This window comes from Electrophorus electricus, chromosome 17 (assembly GCF_013358815.1).
Source record: "Electrophorus electricus isolate fEleEle1 chromosome 17, fEleEle1.pri, whole genome shotgun sequence".
In the NCBI taxonomy this organism is placed as follows: Eukaryota; Metazoa; Chordata; class Actinopteri; order Gymnotiformes; family Gymnotidae; genus Electrophorus; species Electrophorus electricus.
The window spans coordinates 5,246,068-5,270,325 of NC_049551.1; the positions used below are offsets into that span (position 1 = coordinate 5,246,068).

General features: G+C 47.7%; 1 protein-coding gene across 2 annotated transcripts in view; it reads left to right on the forward strand.

Moving 5' to 3' along the window:
* The first annotated feature begins 7,935 nt into the window (after positions 1–7,935).
* LOC113581692 overlaps positions 7,936–24,258 on the forward strand; it is a 28,282-nt gene continuing 11,959 nt past the window's right edge. For both annotated transcript variants that reach the window (XM_035535816.1, XM_035535817.1), the window contains exons 1-6: positions 7,936–8,178; positions 8,988–9,084; positions 11,593–12,038; positions 17,830–20,944; positions 21,036–21,080; positions 22,403–22,521. In XM_035535816.1, coding sequence (XP_035391709.1) covers positions 8,060–8,178; positions 8,988–9,084; positions 11,593–12,038; positions 17,830–20,944; positions 21,036–21,080; positions 22,403–22,521 — 3,941 coding nt within the window. In that variant the 5' untranslated portion in view covers positions 7,936–8,059. The remainder of the gene's footprint in view (positions 8,179–8,987; positions 9,085–11,592; positions 12,039–17,829; positions 20,945–21,035; positions 21,081–22,402; positions 22,522–24,258) is intronic.

Consider the following 24,258-nt stretch of genomic DNA (forward strand, 5'->3'; position numbering starts at 1 on the left):
ACATTTGTAAAGCTGCTTTGCAACAACGTATGTTGCAAAAAGTGCTATAGGCTATAAATACATTGGAGCTGGACTTTGACATTATACATTTTCAAGATTTGACAGTTTATACAAATGGCTGAACAAATTAATGTAAAGACTAAAAAAGGGAATATGAGAAAAATCAGCAGAATGCCTAAACTGAATGATCTGTCTGTCATGATAGGCCCAAAATTAGATTAACAGATTTCAAGTAAGGAAAAATGGTCTCAGGCAAACAGTGGCTAAGAGTCTGAAATATGTATACGCTTGATCATGATAGTGAATACTGCCCAAACCCATAATCACAAACCTGAACCAGAGGGACCCTGCCTTAGCTTCAGCCAAATCTTCATTCATGAATCAGATATTTGTGGGCAGAATACAGCTAAAATAGGCATTAACACACTGGACAAAAAGAATATAATCTGTGGAATGGTTTTCTTTGAGATGGTCAAACCAAGAATTCAGACAGTCATGTCCACTTTCTGTGTGTCAAACATGACAGAGTATATGTTCTTGATTGATCTCTATTTCAGCTACACATTCTTCAAAATATTAATAGTGGAATACTGATAATAACCAAAATATGAATAATGGAATACCAATAGTAACAAAAATGTGAATAGTGGAATACCGGGACCTGAAGGCAAATGGAAGTCTTATTCCTAACTTATTATTTAAATGACCACTGACCCTGCTCCTGTGTTGACTAAATGAAACTAGTTCTTACTAGTTAACAAACTCTAGTACTTATTGTTTATTGCACTTATCATTGTCTGAGATAGAGATTATGTATTTTGCACGTCTAGGCATCAGCGTCGATCCCTGTATTTTAACAATATTCACATTAATTGGTATATTGGACTCTAACCTATTGTACTGTACTAGGGTAAATGACAAAGCACTTTTGTAAGTCGCTCTGGATAGGAGTGTCTGTTAAATGTCACAAATGTAAATGTATTAGTCACTATAGTCATAAACTGGCTGGTGCCGCCTGCATTTTGTGTACCTCATATAGACAGGTCACAGACAGAGAGAGAGAGGGAGAGAGAGAGAGGGAGAAGGAGAGAGAGAGAGAGAGAGAGAGAGGGGGAGAAGGAGAGAGAGAGAGAGAGAGGGGGAGAAGGAGAGAGAGAGAGAGAGAGAGAGAGAGAGAGAGAGAGAGAGAGAGAGAAAGGTGGGGGGGTATGAAAGAATGAGATGGTCCAGGAGCAGTGGATGGCTTAACCTCTTATTAACCTTGGTTAGTAGAGTTTAGTAACTCATTATGATCTCCCAGTTCCAGGTGTTCTACTTTCGGCACAGGCCACTGTGTTCTACCCATAACCTCCTGACACTTTCCCCCAAGTACTCCATGGCTTGGAGGAAATGGACAGCCTTTTAGCTCTGTTTGCTTGCATGCCTCGTCAAGATGCACAGAAATACAGTAGCTTGGGAAGAGGAAGTAAGACAAGTCTCACCCCACTGCCATGCATCTGAGCTCCAGTTCTAGAGTGTGTGGACTGTGCAACTTATGTATGTATTTATGTAACTCTGGAGTGTATGAGTGTGAGCTTGCAGGTGTTTCCGTGTGGAAATTACGTTCATGTTAGGAAGAGGACACAAAGCGTAACTTACCATACTGATGAAACTATGCCACAGCTTACTAGTCATTTTTGTGCTGTGAGTCTTTTAGGATAAATAGACAAAACCTTAATAATGGTACTTTAATCAATACCTTTGTATTCTTTTAAAAGCAAAAGTATAAAAAAGTAACAATACCCATTTTTTAAGTGCTGCTTTTTTAAAAATATCAGCCTTTAAGCTTTAAATATATGAAAGACTTTATTTATGACATTGTTTAGGTAAACAGTGTTCTTTTCTTTAAATAGTGTAATTGTGTACATTGTGTGCATTGTAATAAACAAAATGTAATAGAGATGAGCAGGACCAGCCACTTTTGTGTGTGTGTGTGTGTGTGTGTGAGTGTGTGTGAGTGTGTGCGCGTGTGCGCGCGCTTGTGTGTGTGCGCGCTTGTGTGTGTGCGCGCTTGTGTGTGTGCGCTTGTGTGTGTGTGCGTGCTTGAGAGAGAGAGAGAGAGAGAGAGAGAGAGAGAGAGAGGAGTGTAAATATACGAGGTGTCAGAAGCTGGTGATTAATGACAGGAGGAGATTTAATACCCAAATTGCAGATGGCAGAGCTCCTCCTCACAGAAACCATCTCTTCATCCTCACCAAACTCGTCTTAAAAAAGATCAAATTGCAGCAGAACCCTCTAAATAAAAGAGTCCAAACAGAACTTTTAAATGCTTCCATCCGACCCGAAAAGTTCTATTTAAAATGGGTTTGTTCCATTGTTGTGACTCACTCTTTGTTAAGGGTGCGCTACACCCAGCCTGCTTTGCCCTAACAAACCACGGTCAGATAAATGCTCTGTACATTTGGCTGAAGACAACGTATTTATCAGTCAGTATGTATAAAACTGCAGTGTTTGCAGTGTTGCTCAAGGGTACAGGCGCTACCTTCATATGGAAATAAGATATGGACAAACACCAGTGAGAGTATGGATAGCCTTTGACTGCAGAAACACGTCAGAACGCTCTCAAACACTCTCCCTTCACACCGTGTATGAACCAGGACAGCCAATTTATTCTATTAATCAATGTATTTACTGCAATAACATGAATTCGAATTAGATATACACAGAAATATGTTCAACTTAAAATAATCAAACATTTGCTTTAAACTACTTTTTCCTCAGTAAACTTGTAAAATGTATAATAATAAATAACAAGAATACTGATAATCAATAAATACCATGATATAATAAATAATGAAATGTTTGGTTTCAAAAAGCAAAAGAGCAGCATCCGTTAACCCCCCCCCCCCCCCCCCCCCCCCAGCACACACACACAAAGAGATAAATACGAGCTACGAGCAGCCCAGCTATCCGTAAAAACAGATGGACCAGGTCATGCGCCAGACAGGCTAAGTTACCTGTTCTTAGGTCAGCCCAAGCACTGCGTTCATGCTAAGCTAGGCTTAGTGAACAAGCGACCGGTAGAGCCCAAAAACAGTCTAGCAACAGCAGAGGTTAAGCTGAAGCTGCACTCAAGTGTTTATGCACATGATCATGTTATCTGCAACCAAAAACTGAATACTGATCAGTGCCATTACAGTGCCATGAGCTTTAATACATACAGTCTCTGGTTTCTATATAACAGGGACTTGTTAATTTATCCTGTAGACAAAAATTAGTAATATAAACCCATGTATTAATTATATAAACCCTTAAGGTTAAGCTGGTGTCTGTCTATCTGTCACATCTAAGGGCACACTGGGACACCTGTAAATATCCCATTAATGTTGGTCAAATGCAGTTTGCTCACTGCACACCTCAGCCTTGAGGGCTCCCAGCATGGACTCCATTCATACATTCCAATCACAATACTGCATAGTGCAGTCTTCCGGCTGTCCCAACTAACAGGTGACCAAGGCAAAAGTGGCTCAAAGCAAAAACCCTGGTAACAGCCCAACCAAGGCTGTGTGATTCAATTCAAATTCAATTATGTTAGTTTCAGGTGTAAGTCATGCTTATTAAGCACAACACAAAGACTTCAAGATCCAAAACCTATACTCAACAAACACGGCGGTTTCCTCTTCAGAAACTCACACTGACTGACCATCAGGAAAAACAAGACATGTAGCCTATGATTTGTTTTTATAACACAAATTGTTAATATTTTGTAAACATTTTTGAGAGTTTTACTGGAATCCAAACATTTATATATATGATTACATTCATGTAAGAGTAACTGTAATGTATTAATCGTACAGCCAATATACTAATTTCTTTTCATGCACAAGTGCGCCCCCTACTGTGTCACTCAAAGACAACACTCAAAAGCACCATTATTTTCCCCTGTTCTTTTTAGATCTGGCTAAGCATAACTATAAAATCATAATACTGTTACCTTAAAATCCTCATGCTCTTTGAGAGCTTAGAGAAAGTTTCAGTTATTTCACACATGCAGATTCAGTCTCTTGTGCTTCCAAACAGTATTGATGGGATGAGGTTGGATCAGCACCGTCCTCGGAGATGCATCGTGAATAACCTTCCCTGGTCTCGTTCTGGAACAGCGGCTGTGTGTAGCTCTTTTATGTTCCTGCGGACTCTTGACAGAGTGTATGACTGCTAATATGAAACAAGTGAAACACATCCTCAGCGAAGCACTTAATCATGACCCTATTAGAGACACGGCCATTCATCTATTACAGCTAATGACCCTCTAATAGAGGGTGTCAGCCGGTGCTGCGGCTCACTACTTAAGAGCTCCACTACATGTTTTTGCAGCCATACAAGCAGCCCAGATTTGTTTTCAGAACATTTAAACTGGTCATTTGGGGTCATTAGATGTACCTTAAGTAGTTTGCTTAAAGTTGCGATGTACGCATTTGCAAGCAGTGGCCAGATGCTGCTCCCCAGAGGGCGTTTGCGGCTGCTGCACGTCGTTATTCTGGTAATTAATTGCGCCAAGGAAAAAGGCGCAACTGCTTTTCCGCCGCTGCACCTGCCAAACATTACGGTCTTTCATATGAAGATCAGCTCTAGGCTTCAGCAGAGTGAAGGCAGAGGGGGCCAGGCCAGGGGTTGGAGGTTGTGTCAAGGGGTGAGGGGTTGGTCTATGAGTTCTCACAAGTTCTAGAAGCCAGTGGAATCCGGGAAATTCTGTCTTGTTCCATCTTCCTTGCCCGCTCTAGCTATATAACCCTGACTTAAGTGGCATTTTTGTATCTTGTGGTTAATGTGAAGGTGTGTGTGTGTGTGTGTGTGTGTGTGTGTGTGTGTGTGTGTGTGTGTGTGTGTGTGTGTGTGTGTGTGTGTGTGAATTGTCCTCATGGTAGCATGTGGAAAGAATTTGGCATGCTGTACTACAGAAACTGCAGGCTGCCAGGTCCAAAGCAGTGTGAGCCCCTGCTCTGTGACCCACACACACTGTAATACTTGACAATTAGCCTTGCTTAACCCTGCTCAGCCAGGGGCGTTCCTTCCAACCCAGCCTCCGCCCTGCCTCTACTCAGTCAGGTGCTGTGGGCCCATCAGGGTGAAGCATATGTGACCGACCCAAATGTACACGCTGCGGCGTACTAGGAGCAGAGCAAATAGCTCCTTGCTTTCCTCAATAAGATTAGAAAGAGAGCGAGTGAAAAGGGGGTTTCCAGATCCAGGAATCTGGAGCTGTTTTCATTAGCTGTGCCACACTCACAGATTGATTACTCAAGAAAAACAATCTTCTCATTGTCACCAGGGTAAAATTTAACAACTGCGCGTTCTACCCCGAGCTCTGGGGCATTGCCGATGATGAAATCCAGACACGCTCTGGAAAATGTAGCCCTGCATTTATAATACTGCGGCTGCTCTTTTATGCCGGCCTGGTGCTCTCAGGGGACTAATAATTCTTAGTGGGTTAGGTGGCCCTTGGACCCTGGGCTCTTACTGATGGTGGACATATGGCTTCCGGCTCTATGTGTGTTGTGCAACAGATGTGAAATCTAAAATTTTTATCCGTCTTTACACGCACATGTGTGCACACATAAACACACACACACACACATTACCCTCCTCTGGCCTCAAAATAATATTACAGCATGTCCCTCTCGTCTCCATTTCCTTAAGGAATGATGATGTGCTTTCAGTGCTGAAAGCTCGGTGGATTCCTCCTGTCTTGTAGAGGCTCCAGAGCTGTTCAGCTCTGCAGCTGCAGGTGCCTTTGCCAAGGACACGTGGCTCACAATCACCACTGCCCACCTCTCTCCCCCTTATACTGTTTAACAAATTCATCTCCAACGACCAGCTGGGCAAATTTCTAGAGCAACAGTTTGCTTAATATCTTCAATCCTGCGTGCGTCCTGCCTCTGAAAAGCACCGGCGGTAGATGCTACCAGAGACTGAAAGGAAGGCTGGCGAGACAGGAGGAGAACAGAACCATCGTTGGGAATAAACGATGATGTGTAGGGAGCCTTGTGGAAGAGCTGGATGCATGCTGGAACGATGAGACGAGGAGAGCAGGGGCAGGTAGGAGAGGCTGGAGCAGGGGGGCAGGGGGCAGGGGCAGAGGCAGGGGGCAGAGGCAGAGGCGTGGACAAGAACTGCCATATGATCAGCTCCCTCGGGCGCACATATGGCAGCTCTCCCTCTCACTTGGCAGTCCACGGCATCACACAAGTACACCGCTCTGCCTGAGAACAAGCCTTGCATTAAGATTTATTAAAGTTAAAACAAACAAGTAATTAGCTTACACCCGTTCTGTTTCCTCTGTCTGTGAGTGGTTAGGTGGGAGTGGGGGAAGCTGTCAATTTTATAATTAATAATTGTGTCTGCAATTAAAACTGGTTTCGCTCTGAGCCAACCTGGGCCATTTTAACATTTTTTTTCCCCTGTGAATGAATAGACATGTTTTTTTTCAGAGAGTTTCTGTTCAAAATTACAGTTATTATCCCATTGGATCTGTGCAATGTTACTAGCTCTTTTTTTCCTGTATGAAACAGCCCTGCACACCCTAAACAGGTCCATATTCTCAGTCCACGCTCATAGCCCGTCAGATGTTAATGACCTACACTAGAATGAGGCAATTAGTCAAACTAGCCTTTTTACTCAAAAGAGAGGTCAGGTCTGAAAAGGTCATTTCAGTCTTTAAGGTTTAAAATGCTCTGGTTTATTTTGGTTGCACGGGATCCCTTACTTGCAAAAAAAAAGTGCCTATTTCCTATGAATGGTGTAATTTTACACCATATGTGAGCACCATACTTGATTTAAAGATGCAATAACAATCATCGATGTAGCAGAAGTTTAAGCTTTTCCTTTAAAGAAACAAAAAGCAGGCGAGTGTGCAGGCACGGGTAATTTTAGGAAGGAAATACATTCCATGGGCTCCACGCTCGCAACAGGCTCTATTGGCTCTCTCATAAGCATGGTAGTGTGTCCACATCAAACAGCAGAGGGCGCCACTGCACCAGAGATCAGATCAGAGACGCTCAAGGCACACGGACAGCATTACACCTTGACAGCTGACACCTGATCCTCCTCAGGTATGACAGCATTGCTGGACGCTGCAGGCGAGACAGCCCGTAAATAGCCTTCAATACACTATCTTAATGGTCTCACATTGCATTAGAGGAGGAAGAGGCACCGTCTCATCCAATACAATCTTATTTCAGTTGTACAGTATTATGTGATGTCTGCCTTGTTGGCAATTCTGAGTTCGGAAAAGCAAAGTGGATTGGGTCATGTGAGAATGTATCACAGTGCAAATCTGCTTTAGATCTTTATGAACTTTCATAGGTTTTGGTACACGTATGTGGTTTGTACAGCACGAACGTGCAACTTGATCTCCTCCCTACCTCACTGGTCCTATACTATGGTTACGTTATGAGACTGCGGTGAACCCGCAGGACAGAACTTTGCATACCATTTCAAGTGCTGTGGGCTATACTTTATATATATATATATATATATATATATATATATATATATATATATATATATATATATATATATATATATATATATATATATATATACACACTCATCTTGACTTTTTATTCTTCTATGGAAACATACTATTGTTACTATTTCTATTTATTTTTGTTTTCTTAATGGTCATAGTTTACGTAGTCCATAAACTACGGTTTCATTGCACGGAGTCCATCGGCAATGATTTCAACCTCCAGTTTCCACCTAATCCACCAACATCTAGTGCTACTGGCGTGGAAACGACACCCTCCCCGCGCAACCCCCCCCCCCCCCCCGCGTGCTCCGGGACGGCTCGAGCAACGAGCGCGCGCATGCACGGGCTGGCCGCGCGTGACTCCTCCTTTACTTCCTCGAAGTCTGCGGCGTCCCCACAAACTCTCTGTGGATGCCCGCCGCGCGCGAGACGTGCGCGAGCGTGGTCATCCGCGGGCTGCGCGTCGGAGTGCGCCAAGTATGTAACGGTAAAAATAGCTTTTATTTCCTCCGTTTCGTTAGACGCGCGTCCCGCTGAATTCGCCGAGCAGAGATGGCCGGCTTGAGAAGGCACAGGTCGTGGCACGAGGACTTCGCGCGAAACTTTTTCAAGCTGTTTTCGAGAAGTAAATCGCTGGAGCAGGAGAAGACGGATATAGAGCCTGAGAACGGGTAGGCTGCGATCTTAAGTTGTTACCAGCGTCAGCGTCCACTTAAACCCTTGTGCGACGCATTTACCACCTTTATCCGCGTAATGCAACACAACAACGTGCGCACACCGAACGCTGCTTTGCTGGGGTTTTGTGTGGACTGTCCCACACCACAACTTCTTACTGCAAAGTCTTATTCCTGTTACCTTCTGCTGCTACTCCTGCGTCGTTTTAAGGCTTCGTGTCGAAGGCGGTGCCAGCCAACACCTGTCACCTCTGAGGGGTGATTGAGTGATATGTGGCTAGAACATACATCCCGATCACGTACAATCGGTATATAAGGTGACACTTTAAAACCATTCGTAAAACCAATCGGGAGTGTCTTGTTTGTGGCAGGTAGCGGGATAGTCGGGGAAAGTACTCCTTATATCCTGAGTAACTCAATAGTGAGGTTTACAATTGGAGGATGGGTCAGCTTTGTCCCTGCCTGTGCTTCAATCTTTCAGTGTCCCTCCAATCTATTCCCTGAAAAATAGGAATTTGAGACTCCCTGAACAGCTTGAAGGTCTGCTGACCTTTAAAATGTTGCAAAATCTAAAACAGACACCTGCTTTATTGGTGGTATGTACTGTTGTTGGTGTTGCGCAGGAGTTTTTCTCCACCGCAATACCCGAGAATCGTCATATCACGTTTAGCAGTGAGCCACTTATTTTATCAGAGGCAGATTCTCAGGGGTTGCCGCTGTTGCCTGAATAGATAGAGGATGCGTGTGGTGTGTAGCATCTGGCTAATCCTCTGATTCTCACAGCTCCTCCCATTTTGCATCAACAGCGAGGAGCATGAGGACGACAATGCTTACGGGGAGCTCGGGAAGGATGAGAGTCTGGTCACAGCTGAGCCTAAGCTGCCTACGGCCCCAGGATCCCAGGTGCGGTAGACTCCAGGTCATGGCTGCCCACCCTCCTCACGACAGGCCCTCGCTGGGAAGACGAAGAGCTCAGCCCAAGTTTGTTTTGCAGAGGGTTTGCGGCATGTGTTGTTACATTTGCAGGAGACAGATTTCATAAGAGAAAGCCCTGGAGCTGTTTAGAAGCCGCGAGTGAGTGAGTGAGTGAGTGTCATATAATTAATTAGTAAGAAATGCGTCACAACATAAAAACCAGCCTTGTATCCATAGCTACTATCTGTACTTACGTAATGCTGAAAAAAATGAATCTCTCTGCATTTCAAACAATGTCACTGTCTGTCAAACCTGCTGAAGTTTGCTTATTTCGCCATCACTTCTGTGTTTGTGTTTGTGTGTGTGTGTGTGTGTGTGTGTGTGTGTGTGAGAGAGAATAAGTATGTATTGTTAGGTAGAGATGGATCTGGAGGGAAGTAAATGTTACAATGCCTGAGTAGCTGTTTTGTAGCAGAACCATGTATGGAGCCCTTAGAGAGCCTATTGAGAATTGCCAGACACACACACACACTTTCTCTCTCTCTCTCTCTCTCTCTCTCTCTCTCTCTCTCTCTCTCTAACTTCTCACACAACTTCATCTGCAAGCCTGACACACAGCTCTGTTTATGGAGCTCCATATCATCACTCAGGTCTCAGATGTCACGGTTGTCCATCCCTTGCCGATCAATAGTATGCGCACCTACATATGCTGTTTGCTTACACCCCGAGTCCTTTCCAGGAATATACCAGATGCGGCTGCAAACCGCATGTGTTGCAGCCCACTGCGTTTGTACTGTATGTGTAGTTTGTGCAGTGTTTGCCAAAGCACTGCTTCAACTTCTCGTTTACCCCTCCTTGTTCACTTCGGCTTGTTAGATGCTTTTGTACAGGTCACGTTCAGTGCAGGGTCAGTTCCAGCTGGACTTTGGGAACACCCCCTCATGGTAAAGAATGCTCGGCTGAGTGGAGCAGCAGGGCCAGAAATCTTGGCTTGGCTGGCCTGCTCTTCCTCTCAGGGTGCTGCGTTTGTGTCTGGGCTCCAAACAGCCTGACAATGTTGGTCTGAGCTGAGGCAACTCGTAACCTCAGCCTACTTCCCAGCTTCCTTCCACTTTCCCTGCTGAATGGCAGAAGGAGCGAGCGATAGTGTGTGTGTGTGTGTGTGTGTGTGTGTGTGTGTGTGGGTGATGGAGGTAGAGCTTGCACAAGGAGTGGAGGGGTGTGGGCTAGGCTGTGTTGTAGCAGTAGAGGCGGGAGGAATTCCTCCTGCAGTTTCGCGGACGGGGGATGACGTGAGCACTGGCAGGAGTGAACTGAGGAAGGCAGCTCCACTCGGCCCTGCTTTTCCCGCCACTCTTCTTAACGCTCTGTCGCTCAGTTCCGTCCTGTGGGCCTCTATGCCTGTTACTGTAAAAATGAGTAATGTTGTGCTGCCACCTTAGATTTACTGGCGGCTTTGAATGGAGGTTAGAGGTTGAAAGGGGGCTCGTTCCAGTCCCTGTAGGAGTTCTATTGTGTGTGTTGGGATAACAGCTGCGTGAGGTGCCCTAAATACGCTAATCTTCAGATCTCATCAGTTCTGAGTCCTTTCACTCCTGTGTGAACTACAGGGAGGCCTGTATAGACTGGCAATGCTTTGAAGTTGTTGTTGTTGTTTTTTTAATTAAATAAACATGAATATCTTTTCTTTCATCTCAAGTGTAATAGCACTGATTCTGGATGTTGTTCTCTTTCATATCATTGTCGATGTCATCATTAACAGGGAACGGATCTTGTATCAGTCCTGTTGTTCTGAGGTACTCTGTAAACCCAGCTCTGTTGGATCTGCAGTGTGGGGCTTGTGAAGGCATGGCCACGTTGCTTGTACGTGATCTATAATAAGCTGATCACTCCATGTGGCTGCCTTAATTACGATGTGGGAGGGAGGAAGCGGTCATACATCAGCACACTCATCATTTTGATGTAAATAAAGCAACTGAGCTTTAATTAGAAACTTTTTGTATATTAGCCCTGTTACTGGTTTATGAAACCAGTTTGTTTATGAAGCGTTTCTCTCACATTTTGTCCCTTTGTACCTTAAGGTACCTTATTATTTCTGTTTGTTACATCCTTAGATTTATTTACGTTACAGAATATAATTGATTCTCTATTTTGGATGCCGATCGAGTCAGTGGACATCCTCCCGATCGATAGCTGTTGTGCTGCCGGCAGTGAAAGAGTTAACATTGCAGTGGGCAGGGCCGATGGGGTTGGGGGAGGGTGTGGGGAGGCAGGAGGAGGCAGGAGGAGGCGCAGCCTGCTGTCTCATTCACATTAGCATTACAGAGACCGTGGAGGCACAGAGAGCGAGGTAGTGCTAGCCATCATCACTCCTCCACGCTACCGACTACAGATCTGCGATCTTACCGGGCTGTATCCGTTCTCTCTCTCTCTCTCTCTCTCTGTGTGCGCGTGTGTGTGTGTGTGTGCGCGTGTGTGTGTGTTAACTGTGTGTAGACACTGGAGCACACGGACCAGGACGGGGCGGTCGAGGGGGACGGCGCACCAGACGGTGAGGGTGTCGCGCGAGGCAATGCGCAGCGTGACCCTGCCCCCATCACGCCTCCTGTCGCGGAGCCCAGCCCGCCAGCACCCCCTGCGGACGGCTTCCTCCGGCGCCTGGGGAGCCTGTTCCTGTTCGCACGGTCTGAGCCTGGGGGAGGCGAGAGGCAGAGTCACCCCAGTGCGGAGGCTCAGGGATCAGGGGGCGCGGAGCACGCCGACCCCGAAGCCCGTCTCGGAGGAGTGAGGGACGTGCAGGGAGGAGAGCGCACGCCATCGCTGAGGCCTCAGGAGCCGTCGCACTCTTCAAAGCGGTGTAACTCTTCGGAGCTGTCTCGCTCTGTTGCTGCTCCAGAGGTTAAAGACACACTGCAACCTGAGGAAGGGATCCAGGACACACAGTGAGTAGCATGACCGTATACATGTCTTGATGTCGGAGGCGTGTATGGGCATGGGCGCGGGCGTGGGCGCGGGCGCGGGCGTGGGCGCGGGCGTGGGTGCGGGCGTGGGCGCGGGTGTGCTGTAGGTGGGCGGGTGGATGTTGATGGAGAAAGCCAAAAATGTAACAGCTGAAGCTAATGAACTAGCTATACTGACAAGTGATTCCCCACAACACCTTGGGCTTGAACTTACGGTTATCTTAAAAATATTCTTTTGATTGCTCCATGAGGGTTCATTGATTCTGGAAATGTCGACTTTTTATATTACAGCAATTATGCATTGCCCAAGCACATGATTGTATGTTTGTATGTACTGTTCATTTATTCTTTTATTTTAACACACTTGTATTTGAATTTAACCTTTTTATTTAATTGAATTATGTTTTTATGAGTTAGAAAATTACTAAACTTAAATTCTGTTAAATTGCTGAAAGCAGCAAGCTATGACTTGGTACTGCAAGATATAATGTTTTTAATACAGCAATAATACAGCTACAAGGCAGAAGGAAAATGAATATGCACTACTCTGGGCTTTGTTAAATGTCAGGTTCATGCAAGAGTGGCCATAGAGTTGTGTCTCCGTCTCCTAAAATTATACCAGAGTGGTAGCTTGGCTTACTTTAAGTGGCTTTTCTTCTGAGCTCGAGCCTGCAGTACTAGAAATGACTGGTTCCAAGATCCAAAACTGAGCTGCCATTGTGTGTCTGAGCATGTGAGATGAACTTCAAAGTGAGCCTGTTGGAGACAAAGGGATAGGGAGGGTACCAGGATGTGTGTGTGTGTGTGTGTGTGTGTGTGTGTGTGTGTGTGTGTGTGGTCTTTACTGGTGGCGAGGAGTAAATGCATAACAAGGTCATAAGCCACAGCCCCCTGGGTGACTGCACGCTCCCTGAGGCCCGGCACGTGGTGATGATGTCATTCTCCTCAAGACACGCACTCCCCTCTGCACTTTCACATGTGAAGAGACAGAGAGACTGAAATACACGCACGCAGACTCAGACAGAGCGGAAATATACCGAACGGCGGAAAAGTAGTACGGCCGGCTCGCGCTGTTCCGTTCTGCCCTGCAGACGAGAGGAGTGCTAGTGCAGGAGAGAGCAGACGGACAGATCGGGATGACGCGCTTCGATTTGGCGGGAGATGATTACATTCTTGTTCCAGCATGAAACCGCTACCACGTAAACACTAGCACATGCTGCGCACTAAAATGCTTCTCGTTAAAGTGTTATGGGAAGAGTTCTCCTTTACAGACCTAAGCACAGACTAAAAGTAACAATTCAGAAATGGTTTCACTTTCAAATCCATTCAGCTGACCCGTGAATTTTCCATAAGGAAACCTTACAGCTTTTGGGCTCTTTTTGGAACTGAAAAAAAGGTTCAGTTTAACCTCAAAATGAAAATAATTTTGAAAAAAAAAAGATTTTTCCAAAATTTCATAGCTATTCAGCCTGAGTTTTACCTTAAGGGGAGCTGTGCGCAGAAGACCTGCTGGCTGTCAGTATTTATCACTTTAAGCTTACAGTAGCTAATGAGCCATGGTGGACTACAAAGATTAAAGTTTAGATACTGCAGGTAAACTTCATAAAGCTGGTATTATCCAGATCGTTAATTCGAGGCTTATTATACCCCTTTTATCCTGATAGTTTACTATTCTTAATTACTACATTATAAATAAGGTATTACAGAATAGCTTATTGAGCTACTCTCCTGCTGGCGCTCTCTCTCTCTCTCTCTCTCTCTCTCTCTCTCTCTCTGATATGTGCTGTCTCCTCAGGGTGCATGCTGGATTTAGCACACCCGCCTCCCTCCCTTGCTTGTCTGTAAGCTAGGATGTCAGGGTGTAGACACGTAATGCCATTCTGGACTCGGAGGATGCCGGTGCTGACCCGCACACCTCCTACACTCAGCTCACAGAAGCGAGTGTACGTCGTGTTCAGTTGCATCGTTGCACTGTTGTGTTTGAGACTTGGGAAAAACACCGCAGTCATGTTGGCAAAAAAAGAAAACAAACAGAAGCGTGATGATGTGAGTCACAGGGGCCTACAGGAAGGTGGGCGGCAGCGGAAGAAAGGAGTGATTATACCCAGAATTCCCCTGTGGGAATGGACATGACACAGGAGAGCCCTGGCAATAATGCCAGGATGTTAATAACCACAGAGAAGATCTTCTGTTTGGTCTCGTCACTAAGCTGTGCTTGTGTTTGCGGGCCCAGCCTTGTGGCAATGGTCTCTGGACATGGCGCTGTGTAACAACGTCAGGAAGAACTGTGACTACCTCCATTATTGTGTGTCAAGTGCTGCTCCTTGGCTGTGTTGCCGACTGGCTGAGCAGATGAGCACGGGGGTGATCAGAGTGGTGAAAGCAGCCTCTCCCCCCACCAGTGGGATGTATGAGCTGAGCTGAGCTGAGACTGTGACTGTGATTGTGTATGTACGTAAGCACCTGGCGCTTGTCCGTAAGGACATAGGACTGGGAGAGGAGAGGAGAGGAGAGGAGGGGAGGGGAGGGGAGGGGAGGGGAGAGGGGAGGGGAGAGGAGAGGAGAGGAGAGGAGGGGAGAGGAGAGGAGAGGAGAGGAGAGGAGAGGAAGAGCGAGGCCTTGGGCTTAAGTGACAATAGAAAAAACGAAAGACATACACAGGTGCTCTCTCGCTCTCTCTCTCTCTCTCTCTCTCTCTCTCTCTCTCTCTCTCTCCAGTCTCTGTAGAACTAGGCCAAACAGAGCAACTATTCATAGCACTGCAATTAACTACAGGAACCTGGCTTACTGTACCTACTGAGAGTGAGGGCCACACATCCCCAGGTAGACAAAGAGGTGCAGGCAGACTGGGAAGTAGGAGTTTGGGCGCCTGACTCATAGAATTGCTGGTGTTATGGGATTGTTGAAAGTGAGCGTCATCGCCGGCAACAAGCAATCTGAGCATGAGGGTTGAAGGGAATGTGATTTGATTACAGGAGCGAGGCTGGGCCGCACGTCTATGCAGCTGTTGAGGACTGTGGTTTTCTAATCGGATTGCTGATATGTTTTGTAGGTGAGCAGTCCAATATGCTTGGACTGTTGTTTTGTTTAGATCAAGCCGGTGTGTGTGTGTGTGTGTGTGTGTGTGTGTGTGTGATGGTCCATCTCCCCTGGTGTGTCCAGAGGTGAGGGCAGGAAGTCTTTCACTGCTGGGGCAGGGGCTGAGGGTGGAGGCCATCTGCAAATACTGACCCTGATAGGTGATTCACACAAGGGCAGGAGAATACTGAAAGGCACTGAACACTAAAGGGTGGCTTTTCCCATCCCCAAGAGAACTATTATTGAGGGATTTGAGGGGAGAGTGAGTCTAGAGTTCATTGGTTTAGACTGGTTTGCGGAGGATGGGCTTAAAGCTCAACCACACCGATGCGCTGCTCTGCATGGTGGGAGTAGGCTGATGAGTGATGGCATGCCTGCTCCTCTCGTGACACACGCACACTGCTCGCGTGGCACGCTGTGTGTTCTGCTTCCGAGTCGATGCGTTCTACACTGCTCAGGTTTTGAGCTGCACTTTTCATTTTGTTTCTTGAGGACGCCAGTCAAGGATACATATGAAGTCTTCCCAAAATGGGTTTTAAGTAGAAGACAGGAAATTGTAATTTACTGGCTTGTAGGTGATGCGTCCACTTTTTCCTGGACTTGTCCTCTTTTGGGGACCTAAAAGATGTGTCCGGACAGGATTTCGAAAATGCCTAAAAGGGATTTTGGCTTTTCATGCTGACATTTGCTTCCTACAGTCGCCCTTAAACAGTGTGTCTGTTTTTGCATCACTTGGCCATTTTTTACAGATCCCGCCTTCTCAACGTTGGTTGATCATGTACATGCCCTACACACAACCATTGGTCAGACAGCTTCTCAGCAAGTGTATTTGTGTGTTTGTGTGTGTGTGTGTGTCTGCTTCATAGACGTGTATGGTCAGGGAGAATACAAGTTTATCTTATATATTTTACATGGTCCACTAAGAAGGCCTTAAAATGTACAAGCACACAGAGCTGATGGAGATGCTCAGGTTTTCTGCTGTGTCCATTTTGTGCGAGTACAGCATGTGTGAGACAAAGTCATTTGACGTAAATCACTCACACCCCACCACCAACCACCCACGCTCAGACCCCACCACCTACACTCAGAGTAAGCGCAATTTTAGGCTTTTAAGTCTAACAAAACAAATTAAAAACGGATCTGACAGGATTATAGATGTGAAATGGCCAAAGTTTATGTAGAAATCTGTATTAGACTAGAGGCCCACATGTGGCTTGTATATCTGCCTTACTTAAACAGCACTTTTGTATCTAAAACAGATGAATCTTCAGGAAAGTATACTGGATACATCTGAAAGGCCTGCCTGAGTGTTAGCACTGGGGTGCTACTGAAAAGTGTCTAGTGAACTAGTGGATTTTAATGTCAAAGGACTTTCATTTATTCTATGAGATAGAATTTTTTTTTTTACTTTATATATTTTGTAAACTGTATTTTATTAGTAAGAAACAGCTAAGTGGAGAATAATAAGACGATCTGGCCATATAGGCTCTGAAGGAAAATGTCCTGTAAGTCTAACCAAGGAATTAGTTAACAGTGGTTTTGTGTTCGCGCCCAGCCCCTACCTCTCCACACGTCTTCCTTTACGAAAACCAAAATATGGTCACACTGTTGGCATGTAGCTCTTGTTACTGAAATGTTGTTTGCTTTCCTGCAGACAAGCGCTGCAGTGACGCCTGTCCTCTCTGACTTCTGGGTTCCAGTGGAGTGGCGTTCCAGGCACTTTGAGTGCCAGCCCGAAGTTACAATATATGCCCATTGGTTAGACGCACCTTTACTGTTCTGCATTCCTCTACAGAGGAGTGTCGGCCTCCCTCTCCCCGAGGAGGAAGGCGGACGTCCATATTTAGGTGAAGCAGACATCTGGGGACCCATGAGCTCCTTTTATGGGTATATTTTGAGCTGTTTAGGTTGCCATGGATATGATGCCACCCCCCACCCCCCAAATTCCTCATGGCCAGACAAATATGTCAGGGAAGCTATTTATTTCCAGGTTGACCTGTTTTATTTTATTTATTTATAATTTGAGTATGGTAACACCTGTTGCTTTCTTTCAAAACGGCCTAATAAAAGTGTTTGGGTAGTGAGATTCAGTGAAGGAGCATGGCATCCCAGGGGGCAGCGGGGTAATGGGGCCACAGCACCACCAGACGTCTCGGCAGCACGCCTCTCAAGCAGGGCAGGCTTCTACGTAGCAGCCAGTTATGAATGTTTTTAATGAAAAAACATGGAAGGTGTCGTCGAACTGCTCTGTGTGGGCGCTTTTACACTGGCAGGCATTAAGAGAGAGCTGAAGTCACTAGATGCACAAAGCGAAACGCACAGGGAACCACACAGAGCGAACCACACACAGTGAGTCCTGCAGCCGGTTTGCTAGAGCAACTCTGCTTACTGTACAATCTAAATTAGCTAACTAAGCTTGAACTGAGAAAAACTCTTAAGAATGCATCAGTGTTGCTCTTGCAGATCTCTAGATATCAACGAAATACGTCTAGTTTAAAACCAGTAAATCATAATAAGAGATAAGACATCCATGTACTCTCACATCCACTGAGTGAAACAGCTGAAACACTGAAACTAGTGTGTCTATCCCTTCTGTGAGAAGTTAGTCTAAATCACTGTTCTGAGTCTCATTATTGCATCTTTCAAATTGAGTTTGTTGATTGTGGGTGTAGCCATCTTTCTCTCTTGTCCACAGACTGCAGGTGGAGGCTGAGACTGAAGAGGATGGAGAAGAGGAAGCGGAGAGCCCGCTAGTGGAGAAGGAGGAGGAGCGGCGCCGGGCTCTCGCCTGCCCTCCGGTGGTGACGCATGGGACGTACCGTGGCCTTAGGGAAGTCAGGAGGATGAGGAGGCAGGAGGTCCACCTTCACTCGCCCATCTCGGAAGGGGAGGAGGGACCACGCGGGTCCGGTGCGGGCTTGCTCTCCAGAGACGAGGAAGAGATGAGCGCCGTCATCTCGCCCACCGGCAGCCATGAAGGGCAGGCCTGCGATGGAGGCTCCTGGCCTTCAGACGTCACGCTCCTTCAGGTCGGCTCCGGGCACGCAAGCCCCGTGCAAGCAGGCTCTTCCCCAGCATGCCCCAATGCTCACAGTCCAGTTGAGGCGGAAGGGACGGGCAACACTGGGGCCGAGTGGCATGCCTTACGCACACAGAACCAAACCAGAACACAGCCTGTGGGTCTAGAACCAGACCTAGCGTCGACCAATGACGATGTCTGCACTGGTGAGAAGGGCCCCGATTGGCCTGCTGTCTGTTTAGATACGAGTGTCGAGACGCAAGGTGGCCAGCCGGTGCCGTCTGGGCGCGAGACTCCTCATCTGGAGGCAGTGTCTCCATGCGAGAGCCATGCACCGTCTCAGTCTTCGGATACTTTGCTGTTTCCTCTGACAGTTGGAGCCCAGAAGACCTACGTGCGCTTGTCAAACACCGACACTGCCGCAAACTTGAACGAGTGCTCGGCAGATGCCAACACTGCTTCCGACGCGCTTGACGGCTTCGTCAGCATGGAGGTCATCTCTGGTTCCCAGCAAGGTGGGCGGGGCCATGAGGAAAGCCACGCCCCCTGTGCATCATCCGGCGCAGAGATTTCAGGCCGTACGGCCCGGTGGCCCGAGTTGGTCCTGGGTGATGGAGCGGCACAGCTGGGACCTCCTGAGGAGCAGCCAGGCTTGGAAGAGGAGATGCTGCACGTGGAGTCCGCGAGGACGGTGGACAACATCCTCAGAAACGCGCTGGCCGCTCTGGAGGCGATTGACGCGTCCGAGCGAGAGCAGGCGGCTCTCTCCAGCGATGAGCTCACCGAGCGTGCCGAGGCTCTCGTCCTTCCAGGAGACGCTGCGGAAGGAGCTGCCAGCCTGCAGAGAGCGCTCCAGGAACGCTTGCACGCTCAGGCGGACGGGAGCTCCCAGCCAGGCCCCTCGGACAAGCTCCTGGGCGGCCAGGCGCGGGCGGACGGTAGCCGCTCCACGCCCTCCTCGGGGTATGAGTCCATCGCCGGCTCAGACACGGACATCCAGAGCAGCGTGGGCGTGAGTGCCGATGTCACCTCTGCCAGTGGGCTGATCGCGCCGGAGCAGGAGGCCAGAGAACGAGCAGGGATTGGCTGTCGCACACATGACAGGGAGCCGTATACAGAGGGCGGTTGTGTCTGTCAAAAAGACGGGCGCGGCTCTCTGCATGGCACTGCTTTGCTGCTTGGAGCAAACCTGGAGGAGGGGGAAGGGACTGTTGGGCCTGAGGCGAACAATGAACTATTGTCCCAATATGCTCTTAACGATAGCAATATTAGTCATAAAATAAACAGAACATCTGTGCAGTCAGCCATATCTGAATCTTTATCTGGAGTACACAGAGAGCAGGTGCAGTGTATTTTAGAGGAGCATGAAGACAGTGTTACCCAGAGAGAGAATGACGCAGGACCTCAATACGCAGCCAAAGACAATCCAGAAAGCAATAAGCATGATCAGGCCTTAGGCTTGGACTCAGGAGCATCTCCGATCATTAGCAAAAATAAGGACTTGAGGCAGTTGGAGAGTATTAGTGAGCGTTTATCTTTAATCAGAGTGGAAAATCATGATTCAAAACAGCCTGACCTTAGATATGAAGTGAGGGATCCCTCTGATGAAGAGGATCAACTCACTCCGCCTGCCAGCCAAAGCCCTGTTGACGGGGAGGGCTTGGAAAAGCCTAAACTGCCATCTCAGGATCTACAGGGACACACGCGGGAGTCGTCGGACCGACACAGCGGAGAGGAGTCGAGCTTTGTGCTGGTTCAGACGTACTTGGCGTCTGTAGTTGAGGATTTACCCGACAGTGAGACCGGGGAGAGGGAGTCTGTCCCTGTCGGTGCGGGACCGATCCGGCTGCTTGGTTCAGACGCCTTGGTCAGCTGCGGCACAGCGAACTCCTTCCTCTGTAGCATCACCCTTGACCAAAGCGAGGCCCGTGAGCCCGAGTCGCTGGCGGGGTTCGGCGTGGAGAGAGCGGGGAGCAGGCCAGCAGCCTTCTCCTCCACTGCCAGAGCTCTCCCGGACCTCCCCGGCGTCTCTGGCCGGCTGCAGGCCGGCGAGCCGCACCACGGCCCGAGTGGCTTCGCCGTCATCAGCGAGGAGGAGGAGACGGACGCGGTGTTTGTGAACGACACGGGGCCCCTGTTGAGCCCAGGCGCCAGGCGTGCCAGAGCTTACCCCTTCTCCCTCTCCCCCATCTACGAGGAGGACAGTGGGCGAGAGGACTGCTCACGGGAGGAGGCGCTGCACGTGCCCCCTGCCACCGGTGAGGAGCAGCGCAGCGCGGAGCAGCAAGCCTCCTCCATCCTGTCTCTGCTGCAGTCCGTGAGCGAGAGGCTGCTCTCGTCTGCCCTCGACGGGCCCGAGGACGTGCAGGACACACCGGAGGAGGCCGAGCGGGACGAGGAGGGGAAGCTGGGAGAGGCAGGGGAGGCCGAGGGGGCGTCCTGGCCCCCGCGCGCACCCAGGCCCCTGTGGGAGCGCTACGGCAACGACTCCGACGCCACAGAGGATGAGTCGGCCCTGCTGCCGCACCGGCTGCTCCCGGGAGCATGTGTGTCTGGAGCAAAAGCTGCCTGTGAGGAGGGAAGACTTCTCAACTCCAACACAGAGCAGGACAGCAGCGGAGCTGAGCATGCGCAAGAACAGGAAACGCATAGTCAAAGTCCTCAGGACAGCGTACTGATGACCGTTGATACACCATTCTATCACTATCTCAAATCGGGCATAGTGCCAGAGCTTGACATTGAGCAACCTCTTCTGTGCCATAGTGAGGGAGGTCTAATGTCCACCACAGTGGTATGTATTTGAATCTTTTTCTTTATTATTCATAAATTTTGTAGAGAATTTCTGATGTTTGATGTATTTCTCGTGCTGTGTGGCCCCACAGAAAGAGATGGGAATTTTCAGGAAAGCCAGTCCACGGCCTACTTTGGTAAGGTTTCTGTTTCTCTCTCTCTCTCTCTCTCTCACTCTCACACACACACACACACACACACACACACATACACACACACTCACACTCACACTCACACACACACTATCACCAGCAGGCTGAACATTCAGAAGCAAATGATCATGAGGACATGGAGCGTTTGTGATACGTGCCTTCCAGTTTTGTTTGGACAGAAACATCACCCCAAATATTTATGAGGTTAGCTACATCACTATCCTGTCAGTGGAAATCTTTCCTTCCCAGCAGTACGAAATTATGATGAATACGTATCGGATATATATCAGCTTTCAGTACCATACATGAAAGTGGTCCAAATCGGAATTGGAAATATCAGATTCAGTGTGTTTTTTGCTTTACACATTGCAGTCCAAATAAAAAAAATGCATACAAGGAGGAAAGATCGGATTTGGGCATTTTTACCTGCTGAAGCCGAAGTGCATTATGTCCGAGCTCAGTCTCTGGCTCCTCTGTGAAACACCCTAACCTGACTGCAGCTGTTCCGTGCAGTACCAGTAGGTGTCAAGGTCATTTAGAATGACTAATTGACAGGAGTGTGTTCAGGCAAATCTGTCAAAATACAAATTCTTCTAGTATCTACATCTCACCGCCTGTTGTACTGTTCCCAAACTTGAACAGCAGGCTTTTTTTACTAAGACTTTTAGTACCTTTTCAAACGGTGCCTTCATTTACAGCTTTTTGTATGTGAGCTTTATTCAAATGCATGATATGCAGTATACTAATAATATAATGCTGTAAACCTGATACATTTTTATACCCCCCAAACTGAACTTTAATTGTTGAGATGCACTTAAGAACTGAGTTGGGCTGAAGCATGCAGTCTGTGTGCTGAGACTGGGGGTGTGTGTGTGTGTGTGTGTGTGTGTGTGTGTGTGTGTGCGTGTGCGTGTGCGTGTGCGTGTGCGTGTGCGTGTGCGTGTGCGTGTGCGTGTGTGTGTGTGCGTGTGTGCACGTGTCCTTAAAAGATGCGGTGGCTGTCTCAGATCTCAGTAGCTGATGACTGTAAATGATAGTCACTGCAGTGAAGATCTCAAGCTTTATTTTGGTATATTTTATCATCCAAGAAGGATCACTGATGTGAGCAGTTATGACTATTACCATACATTAAACCACTATGACTAACTGGCCGGCTACCTATATTTGCCCTAACACGCCATATTAACACTCTTGTATGTTCATATTTCTGTATACTGCTTTTTAATTTATACAGGGTTCATATTTAATATTTAAAAAGCAAATAGACAGTACCCCTCTGTTTTCTAATGATGTCTGTAATGACACAGTTGCACATCTCCGAGGACCTGACAGACGGTGGGCGCGTGAGGGTAGTGCGTGGCGATGTGGAGGACGCCAACCAAATTCTCTTCCCACACGGAGCCACCATCCGGGCCCTCAGAGGCTGGTAAGGAGCCGTCTCTCGTGGGTATAAGCCCGGGCAACAGAAGGCGGGCCTTTATGCAACAATACCCCACTGGCTGTTGTGTTCTGGAGTAGACTTCACAAAGAGGCGATCATGTACATGGAAATCATTCACTATCCGAATGTGACTGGCTCGACGCCTGTAATTCTGGCTAAACTAACAGCGGCTGGTCGTTTGTACGCTTGGCTACAATGCTGTGACACATCTCTTGTTTCTGTGACACAGGCCTTGTTTCTATGACTACACTTCGTCTACTGCTTGTATTCCAGAGTTTAGCGTAGGTCCGCATTGTTTCGTCCTGCTGGGTCCAACTCGCTCTCACGTCGTCAAATTGATTTGCATTCTCGCGTACGGCCATCGCAGCAACACCTGCTGGTGTGAGCGACCTCGCATTTCATCGCCGTACTCCACTGACTGAAGGCAATGTTTAATTAGTGGAAGTGCCGCCCTGGAGATGCTCCTTCCCCGCTGGACAGCCCCATGCAGCGCTGCTGACAGGGTACCTGTGTGCAGCATCGCTCCATTTTAACCCTCATCATCCTCAGGCTGCTACTGTTCTCACACAGCAGTGCTGGTCCCTCGAGATTTAAGACTCCCTGTGCTGTTTTCCCAGACTCAGGTTAAATCCAGTCCAAGGCTTAAATGGGTTTTTTGCTGGTGAAGCCTTCTTGGTGGTGTAAATTACTCCAGGAATGGGCCTCATATGGACATTGCCATTAACAAGAAGGGGGTTAAGTGATCAGGCTACTCCCCTCCTGAGCCTGTTACCCAGGAAAAAGCAAGCGCCACTCACACACACACACAAACAAACACAGGTGCCTACACATGTACTCACTACTATAGCTCCTGTTCGAGCAGATGGCAGGCATGTGGCTACTGAGTCTCTTTGCTCGTTAGTGCCACCTGTACTACATACAGACTGCTACGAAGGGTCCGCCTGCTTGCAGTCTGTTCTCGAGCATGCAGCGGGCTTTTGTCGAGCCGGCTATGCCAGGAGCGGACACGAGATTGAGCAAGCAAGCACAGGTCAGAGGCTGAGCTTGTTCTGACACTCTGGAGTTGCTTTGAAATTTGATTTCCGGCTAAGACTTCATTCAAGATATTGATCGTGTCTCTGCCCAAGCAGAGAGGGAAAGAGAGAGAGTATTAGATCACGTGCCACTAGTTCTGCTGCTCCAGAGCAGTGAGCCAAGCTTTTGATGGATTATTAATGCACTAAGACAATAACAACCAGTCAGAAACTTCCTTCAAATGGCAGCTCTTTGATCGTCTTGCCCAGAACCACATACTTCTGCACCCACCCCCCCCCCGGCTCTGATTGTGCATCCAGTAACTGCATCAGTCAGGTTTGGTGCCTAAAAGCCCCCTCAGAAAGAGACTGAATGACAGACAGAGAGAGAGAGAGAGAGAGACTGCCTGACTGCCTGATTGACTGCCTGACTGACTTCAAACTATGCGCGACGCAGTAGCCTCGGTGGCTGCTGTTTTGTTTGTTAGCTGCCTGCAGATGTGTGGACCTCAGTAGCCTGTGACTAAACAACTTCTCAATTCACAGAGAATGACATTTGTGTTCTTTCTTTTCCATCAAATTATGATTATTTTCAAAACTGCCATTTTACGAGCCTCTCAATGCTTGCCGTTTTGCAATTGCTTTGACCATATTGACTGTGTTTATACTGTAAGTGAATGTTCATGACAGTAATTGTGAATGTGCGTGTG